Genomic DNA, 9,928 nt, shown 5'->3' with positions numbered 1-9,928 from the left:
TTTTAATCGAATACTCTAATGTATAATTTAAATAAGAATTAAAAGTTTGAATAATGACAAATTGTTTTATATGAATGGGGGAGGAAGCTTTTAGGCATGTTTTTCCCGTGTTGAATTTGTGGTGGGCATTGAAATATAAACTTGATAAAGGACAGTAATTGCTGTCAAAGGGATGACCACCCAAATGTTGATATATATACATCCATTAGTTATTTAGTCATGGAGAATCATACCGATTAGCGAATCGGTCATGTTATCGGTTCACTGGTTCAATCGATTGAATCAATTCGATCGATCAGAAGAACCGAATGACGTTATAATTATTTAAAAAATTAAATAAAAATATCAAAAATATTTAATAAAAAATAATTTTTTATATCACAAGTCATATTCAAAGCAAGTCATAACATATATAAGTTAAAAACCATAAAATCAAGTGAAACAAAATGATTCAAATTAACTACAACATAATATTTAAGGTAAAACATATTAAATAATAAATATAATTATATAACTATAATTTAAAAATAAATTCGGGGTTAAAAAATCATAACAAAATAATATTGTTTGATTTAATTTTTTTTAAAAGCAATCCCACATGGCTAAGAAACATAGAAGAGCATCCCAAAAGTTTAAAGAGTAAAAATATGAGAACAAAACAATCTAACATTGTTAAGAAACATAAAAGCGCATCACAACTAACTTCTATAAATAATAGAGGTAATTTGACATTCAAAATCATGGAGTCTTTTGGTGAGCATTGAGTGAACTATTCTTTCACTTCAATCAAGCTCGAATTTTAGGCTTCAATCGAGCTTCTAATTTTTTTTGAGTTCAAGTCTTTTTGAGTTCAAGTTTCAATATTATATTTCGAGTTTGAGTTGAACTTGATAATTTTTAGCTTGTGAGTTTGAGTTGAGTTGAGCTTACTTTTAAAGTTTTCAAGTTCGAGTCGAGCTCAGCAATACTTGAGCTCGACTTGGCTCGTTTAAAAAACGACGTTGTTTGGTTTAATTTTTTTTAAAAAAAAACAAAAATCCCGATTTTCCCGGTTTTCAGCCGGTCCAGTTCGAACGGTTCAGCGGTTCTGGCCGGTTCACTAATAGCGATTCAACCGATTTAGATTGAACTAGACTAAGCAACGATTTCCGGTTGAATCGGCCGATCCGGTCCGGTTTTCAAAACAGAGTATTTAGTCACGTTTTTCATGTAAAATAAAAAAAAAATTTGTTACGTATGGAAATAAACTATATTAAAAACAATTTAATTAAAAAGTAATGAAATAATACATATCAATCTATTTTTATTTCATTTGATTAAACAAATAGTAAGCTTATTAGTAATTTTATTTTATTTTATTAAATCTCACCATGTATGTATATAGTTTAATTTTATTTTATTTTTTATATGTATTATGATTTGTCAGTTTGAGTTTAGTTAAGTCATAAGTGTTTCACGTTAATAATATATTGAATTTCTATTACCATTATATTGAATGTATAATTTTATAATCACTAAACTTAGTATTTTTATCTAAAAATATAAATGAAATAATAGATAAATTTTATAATTAACTAAATAATCATAGAAATAACTTTATGAGATGATTAGATATTTTTAATATATATTAAATACATAAATAAAATTTGAATTGATCGAATAATTAAAAATATCTATATTATTTTAATTATATGAATTCAAATTTCAATATTTATCTTAGAAATACTTAGTTTATTTCGATTTAACTCAAATCTTATGAATTTGTGTACTTTTCTCTTTTTGTGTAATTTACTTTTTGAATTATCCTTATAATTTTCCAATAAGTGGGATGAAAATTATTTACCCAAAATCGGCGAGTACCACGCAGTTATTTTCCGATTAGTCGGCCACCAAAAATACTCAAAACTGAAAATCGGGCAATTCAATTGCAATCAAGTCACGAGTGAGGAGAAACTTCATCACGTGTTGTGCACACGTGTCAGCCTCTCAGATCAATGACAGTCACAACCGACAAGTGGTGTCTGGTGGCCGGAAATTAATGCCCAAAGCACGTGTTGAGTTACGGGCTTACCCTGTTACCTTACCGTTTCCCCCCCCCCCCCGGTAATCTACAAACTTGTCTAAATAGTAAGAATTCAAATTTCACCGTACAAATGAATGATTCTTTAAAGGACGTGAAGATTTGGCGGATTAACGCTATAAAACAACTGTCTTTCTTTGCCTTTGCTACTTTTTTTCTTCTCAGCAGTAGTAAAGCACTTAGGCCTTTGGGTTTTTCTTTTGCATGGGAATTGAAACATTTTTGTTCATGTATGTTTCTGGTTGAATTTTTAGGTGGGTTTTGCTTGAATTTTGAATTAAGAGAGTCAAAGAACAATGGAGAGAGATTTCCTGGGTTTGAATTCAGAAGAACCGTGGGTTATGGTTAAGGAAGAGCTTAACACTGATGGGTACAAACAAATAGGTGCATGTGCTCTTCTTTTTTCTATTTTCCTGGAAACTCTTTAAAAGATTGGTTCTTTTGTTATGATGATTATCTATAAATTTATTACTGAATTGGAATCATGTAAGCAATTGTTTGTGAAAGAAAAAAGCACAAGAAGATATATTTAGTTACTGGTGATTGTTTATAAACAAAAAGAGTTGTGCCTGTTATAGCTATGCATTTATCTAATTTTACTGGTGTTTTTATTTTCCTTTTTTATCTGGGATTTTAAGGTTTTACTAAAAGCTCAGGGATACAATGGCCCTTTTCAAACAAGGTTTCTGCTGTTCCACAGCTGATGAACTTTAATTTTGCTAAAGGGGATAAAGCTAAAAAGGTTGGATATGATCCAAAAGCATCCCCTATGTTCATGCCCACCTCAACAATGGATGCTACTGAACTTCAGGTTTGCCACTATCCCCTTGCTTTCACTGTTGTGGATTAGGCTGATTGATTTTCATTTCAATCGAGTCTGTTAGGAATTTGTAAGTGGAAAACAAACAACTCGAGATGAAAATAGAAATAAGACACCATTTCACTATGCAGAGAGAGATGCACCTTAATTTACATGTTTTTTTGTTGGAATGCTTTTTTATTTATTGGCTTCCGATGTCTCGAATTGATATTGTTTTCGCTTTTACTATCCAGAAATCATTGTACCATGGTAGGATAGGAGGGAATTATGTTTCATCGACACCTTCTTATGTTCAACATGATGGTAAGATGTTTTTGGCCTCAAACCATGGACCGTTTATGGAGAATCATTATGCTACGACGGGTCAAAATTTTCCTGTCAATAGCATGAGACCACAATTACTCGGAGGGATTCTGGTCACGAGTCCACGTACGATTCTTCCCACACTTGGTTCTGTTGGTGGAAGTGTTGAACCATGGTAAACTTGAAAATTCGTATGCTTTAGTTCAGTTACTGCAGCAGTATTGTTGACAGTGAGATATTGAGACTTGGTCCTAAATTTTATTTTTATTTTATAATTAGGAAAAGCGTCAAGACCTCTGGATCACCAGCTCAACTGACGATCTTTTATGGGGGTGAAGTGAATGTCTTTGATGATATTACACCTGAGAAGGTGCTCTTCTTTCTTTCCCAAGATTACTTTGTTTTAATGACCTTTAAGTCGGTGGAAAGCTTCGAAAGTTAACTTCATTTAATCATTTTTGTATCTTTATCCAGGCTCAGGCTATAATGTTCTTGGCTGGATCTAGTTCGGCTTATCCAAAACCCCAAGCCCAGACACCTATTTTGAAGCCAGTTCAAGTTGAAAGTGTTCCTGCAAACCAGATCATAAATACACAATTAAAATCTGGTGCATCGAACCCTCACGCTGTTGCTGCTCAGTCCGGGAGTGGCTCCACTAGTACCGAAGATCAGATTATATGCAAAACCTCGGGAACCCGAACTCCATCTACCCCTATTAGCAAATTTGAGCCTCCGAAATTGCTGAATAGCATGGGATCAGTTGCTGCTACTGGCATGATGCCTTCTAGTACACTCTCTCATGCTCTTACAAGATTTTTCTGTTCTTGCATGCATATTTTTAGCTAATTTTGTCTGAATACCGTGGGATCTGTTGCTGCTACTGGCATGATGCATTCTAGTACACTCTCTCATGCTCTTACAAGATTTTTTTGTTCTTGCATGCATATTTTTAGCTAATTTTGTTTACAACTTACTTTGAATTGTTTGCCCCTAGTTCCACAGGCTCGCAAAGCTTCCTTGGCTCGGTTTTTGGAGAAGCGCAAGGAAAGGTTAGTTCGTAGGCAAGATACTTTTGTTCTTGAAACTATTTCAAACTGCTAGTTGACCATGTTTAGATTGCATTGTCGTAGAAAGCCAAAAAAACCGCTAGATATGTGGGATGCGATATAATAGTCCTTGTGAGAAAATAAGGGAGAGACTTCAGGGTAGCGTGAAAACTATTGCTATATCGATTGCATATGCAATAATGGTCAAGTACAATAGATCAAAGCTCGATGTCTCGAATAAATCTCTGTTATTTGCTGTTGTAGGGTAATGAATGCAGCATCACCATACAATTTTATCAAGAAGTCTATAGATTATGCAACTACCTTGGAATCAAGCGCATGAACGATGCCACAATCCTCTTCACTCCAAGGTTTATGATTTGGCATTAGAAGGAAATGAATGGCATGAACTTTGACTATGCTTAATTGCCATCAACTGCAGTTTATTCAGTAATTGGTGTAAGTTTATATTATTAATATGGATGCTTTATCTACTTTGTAACCCCGTTCAATTGTTGTTACATGGTAGAAATAATGCATTAGTAAGAATATGGATATATAAACCATATTTTATATATATCCAGCTCGGTGCTTTTTTGATTTTATGTGTTTTTTATTAAGAAAATTTTAAATAGATATTCTATTATAATTATTTCATACTAATAAATAAATAGCCCATTACGTGGCACACAGGCAGTGTGTTAACTTCAGTCACGTTTTTTAATGCAGACAGTACAGTCCATGGGACCACCGGGGACCACGGCAAGTTGTATGAACATAAATAACCTAAGTACAATCTCCTTCAACAGAGTCTCATTTTGTCATGCAAGATAGGTCTTTTTAGTGACAGGTCATGAATGAATACGTTTTCCGTTAATACTCATAATACTCCAATCTTTCATCACAACAAATGAGAATCTCATTTTGTAGCATTTAAAGCGGTTGTTGCCGTTTCCGTCGACGAAGACCTTCAACACCTCAAGTTTACTAGTCATTTGGACACGGAAAACTACAACAGAGTCTTCCTCTGTCAACTTAAAGACCGTGGCAGCGACGATTTCACTTTGAAAGTAATCAACTGAGATTCATAGAACGGAAATAAACTTTCCCACATTGAAACAGAAGAAAAAAAATTAACCATGTTGAACCATCCATTTCTTCCAACGCTTTACGCACATATTGAAGCCCGTCACTATACTTGTTTCCTTATTGAATTTTGCCCCAACAGAGACCTTCATTCTTTTCTACATAAACAGTCCAGCTTTTTGGTCCACTGTCATAAACCACAAATGGAGATCAAGTGGTAGTTGCAAGCCTGCAAGAACAAATACATATACAATATGTTAATGAAACAGTTGTTTCTCATTATCCCGAATACATGGTTATCACATATCAGGGAATGAATAGTTTTTTGCTCCACCACAATAATTAATATGTTCATGCAATTTCAAGTCATGGAAAATCTTAATGCAAAGGAATCCAAGTTTAACAGATAAGCTTTTGGCTCCTCATAAGAACAAAATCTTTCTGACTCCTAAGAACCTAACTAGCTACAGCCATAAACAAGAGAGGTGACGGTTTCCTAGCAAATGAATAGTAGATCAATTTATTAAGTATTTATAATTTTGGCTCTCGTTAAATTATAAATATCACTTATGTATATATATTTTAATTCCATGACACTTTAATACATATGAAACATGTAACGTAAATTGTCACTTAATTTTGTGTCATATTTTATGGTAGTGTAGTATATTATATATATGTGTCCACAATTATGGATTTTAATTGAACAATAACACTATCTTTAAATGATCACCATCTTTAAATGATCTTTAACTGTTAAACATAGTTTCTTATATTATATCCACTGGTGAGCTGTTTCAGGAGAGGTGCTTGTGGATATGGCAACTTGTATAGTCAAGGCTATGGAACCAACACTGCCGCACTCGGCGCTGCTTTGTTCACCAATGGCTTAGAGCTGCGGTTCTTGCTATGAAACAAAGCGTGACAGTGACCCAAAATGGTGTCTGCCCGGTTCGATCACCGTCACAGCGACCAACTTCCAACTTCCGCCCCCTAACTTAGTTTTGCCTAATGACAATGGTGGCTGGTGCAATCCCCCTCTCCAGTTCTTCGACTTGGCCGAGCCTGCCTTCTTGCAAATTGCTCAATAGTATACCGAGCTGGAATCGTCCCCAGTTCTTTCAGAAGGTAACATTCACAGTACCCTTTAATAATTGTGTACTAAGATAAATGATTCGAGCTCATATCAATAACGGAATTGTATAAGTCCAAATAATATAAATATCCAAATTATATAAGAATTTAAAATTTTTATGGGACGACTACTCCTACGCTCCTTCAGTCTATCCCTAAATCAATGGTCACTCGTACTTCAACTTGGTACTCATCACAAATGTTGGTGGTGCTGGAGATGTCCATGCTGTTTCGGTCAAGAGCTCTAAAACAGAATGGCAATCGATGTTCATGTACTCAAATGGCGGATAAGCTTGAGGTGACGGTTTCCTAGCATTTGATTAAAACAGTAATGCACACGTTAATAATATTTTAATAAAATAACACGATTAGTAAAAGAGAAAATTTGTCGGAATATGACAGTTGAATTCAATCTAACATGCCATGTCATCAACAAGACAGTATTTTTATCCTCGTAGACCTTGACTCTACTTTGCATTCACTTTTGAATCTGAACCGTCGGATTTCTTCCAAAACCCGGTTCACCACTTGTCTTCCAAAACCCGGGATTCTTTCGTTTTTCGAAGCTAAGAGCTTTGTAATTTGTATGGTTTTGAAAGATTGAAGCTTTCGTCAAATGGCTATTTTCCTGCTGTTTTTGCTTGTCTCGGCTGTTTCTGGTGATGAAGGTCAGTCTCTTTGAAGCTGTAGCCTACTTCCTACACAACCCTCGTGCTTTAACTGTGTTTTGTTTTATATATTTGTCTGTGACCGTGTTTGTCTTTGTGGGTACTTCTGCTTTGCTATGTTTTCTTTCTAATTATGATGGTTAGCGTGGGAAAGAGAAAACAGGCTTTCCCTTTGGGTATTAACTCTTTTTCTGTCAAAGCAGAGGCCTTTCCCTTGTATTGGAAACCCTTCTTGTCTTTCATTTCACCATGGGAATCTTAGCTAATAATGCATTCCAGCACATGATATTTTGTAGGACCAAAATGACCTCATGGAAGGCCTCCAAGTGTTTAAAGTTGTTTCCTGTAATTGTTGTGGCATCTTGGGAATATGTGTACATGTGGGTAGTATTGTCATCTTTTGGTGTAAATTTAACGTCTTGGCCTTGTTGGTCCTGTAAATTTTATGTAGAATCCCATCACTTCCCGTATAGTTCATGTGCTTTGGTATTTATGATGATGATGATGGATGATGCAATGTCATGTCTGATGTGTTGTTGAATGTTTCCTTTTGTTGTTGGGAGAATTGTAATGAAAAGGAAATTATCATATATATGTGTAGTTCATGTGCTTTGGTATTATTATGATGATGATGGATGATGCTATGGCATGTCTGATGTGTTGTTGAATGGCTCCTATAGTAGTTGTGGGAATTGTAATGAAAAGGAAATGATCATATATACATGTGTATATAGCTTGAATGAAAGCTATACAGTTTGTCTTAACGTCGGTCAATGGATCTTATTGTGCAGAAGCCTTTATCGGTGTGAACATTGGTATGGACCTTTCCGACATGCCCAGCCCTACTCAAGTGGTGGCCCTCCTCGAATCTCAGAATGTCCGTCATGTGAGGCTTTATGATGCTGATCGATGGAATAAAAAAAATGATGCTGATCGAGCTGTGCTTCTCGTACTTGCCAACACAGGCATCCAAGTGACCGTCTCCGTCCCCAATGAGCTGCTCCTTGGTATTGGTCAATCGAATGCCACTGCAGCCAACTGGGTGGCTCGCAATATTATATCCCATATCCCTGCAACCAACATAACGGAAATAGCCGTCGGATCGGAAGTCTTAACCGCGCTCCTGAAAGCTGCTCCAGTCCTAGTTTCTGCCTTAAAGTTCATCCACCCTGCCCTTGTCGCTTCTAATCTTGACAGTAAAATCAAAGTCTTGACTCCGCATTCATCTTCAATTATTCTGGACTCCTTTCCACCTTCTCAAGCCTTTTTTAACCGGTCATGGGATCCCGTCATGGTTCTGTTACTGAAGTTTTTGCAGTCTACCGGATCGTACCTTATGCTCAACGTATATCCGTATTACGATTACATGCAATCAAATGGCGTGATCCCATTGGACTATGCACTTTTCCTGCCTCTCCTCCAGACAAAGAAGCCGTGGATGCTAACACACTCCTGCATTACACTAATGTCTTTGACGCCATTGTTGATGCAGCATATTTCTCAATATCTTATTTAAACGTCACAAACGTTCCGATTGTAGTAACCAAGTCCGGTTGGCCTTCGAAGGGTGATTCGTCCGAGCCCGATGCTACTGTTGAAAATGCTAATACATACAACAGTAACTTGATCAAGCATGTAATTAACAACACCGGGACGCCTAAACACCCTGGGATTGCAGTTAGTACTTACATTTATGAACTTTACAATGAGGATTTGATACCTGGACCAGCCTCTGAACAGAACTGGGGGCTATTTGATGCTAATGGAGTACCGGTTCATATTTTACACTTGACAGGTGCTGGTACTGTTTTCGCAAACGACACAACAAACCAAACTTTTTGTGTTGCAAAGGAGGGTAAAGATGTTACAGGCGGCTCTCGATTGGGCTTGTGGACCAGGGAAAGTCGCTTGCTCGCCTTTGTTGCAGGGGCGACCATGTTATGAGCCTGATAATGTGGTTTCCCATTCGACTTATGCTTTCAATGTGTATTTCCAGCGGATAGGGAAGTCTATCGGAACCTGTGATTTCAAGGGGGTGGCTACTATCACTACAACTGATCCGAGTAGGTGACTATAATATTTGTTCTAATAGAATAAGTCTACCAGAACCTATTGACTCACTAATGTCGTCCATTGGTGCAGGTCACGTTTCATGCGTGCTTCCGGGAAGGTATGCCTTCGATGCCCCTAATCTGTACTAGTCCTTAAACCCTATGTATTCACGATGGCTTTAATGAATGCTGGTGATAATATGACTTTGATTTTGTCTGTAGTTTCGGGGAAAACGGCACCATAACTAACGGCACATCACTGGCTCCTTCATCGAATGACACTAATTCGGGCCATCCACCCCAATATTTCTATAGGAGTGATTCATTCACCATCTCTGTGATAATAGGCGTTTGCGTTTTCCATATGGCCACTGTTTTCTTGTAGTACTTGATTTTAGTACTTCTTTCCTTAGGTTTTAACAGCATTCAAATGATTCGAAAATTTTCGGATTCCCTCTGTGGAATACTTGCAGCAAACCTGATTTTGTTTCTCCTATCGGAGTTTTGTTGAAGAGTGGCAAATGTAATTGAACATATAGATTGATTTGGATTATTGTACAAAAGAAACCAAGAGATTGTTTCAAATAATATATATACATACATATATAACTCAACACTTGAACAGATTTATTCAAAATCATCGGATTTATCATGGCAAACACTACAAATCCACCCTATAACCCTGCCATGTTCTTCCCGTCTATAATATGCTTGAAGCTTTCTGTAATTATGATATAGCA

General features: G+C 36.3%; 1 protein-coding gene and 1 pseudogene across 1 annotated transcript; both read left to right on the top strand.

The window, feature by feature from the left end:
* Window positions 1-2,256: 2,256 nt before the first annotated feature.
* On the top strand, window positions 2,257-4,805 carry LOC120118044 (protein TIFY 6B-like). Its single transcript, XM_039138191.1, has 7 exons — window positions 2,257-2,464; window positions 2,719-2,891; window positions 3,134-3,378; window positions 3,483-3,573; window positions 3,678-3,990; window positions 4,198-4,252; window positions 4,514-4,805. The coding sequence occupies exons 1-7, from the start codon at window positions 2,377-2,379 to the stop codon at window positions 4,590-4,592; spliced, it is 1,044 nt and encodes a 347-aa protein (XP_038994122.1). The 5' UTR covers window positions 2,257-2,376; the 3' UTR covers window positions 4,593-4,805.
* Window positions 4,806-6,602: 1,797 nt separating this feature from the next.
* On the top strand, window positions 6,603-9,723 carry LOC120118036 (annotated as a pseudogene).
* The last annotated feature ends 205 nt before the right edge of the window (window positions 9,724-9,928 follow it).

This window comes from Hibiscus syriacus, unplaced genomic scaffold, assembly GCF_006381635.1.
Source record: "Hibiscus syriacus cultivar Baekdansim isolate YM2019G1 unplaced genomic scaffold, ASM638163v2 tig00110325_pilon, whole genome shotgun sequence".
In the NCBI taxonomy this organism is placed as follows: Eukaryota; Viridiplantae; Streptophyta; class Magnoliopsida; order Malvales; family Malvaceae; genus Hibiscus; species Hibiscus syriacus.
The sequence above is the reverse complement of the archived record's forward strand: the minus strand, read 5'-3'. Positions and strand labels throughout refer to the sequence as shown.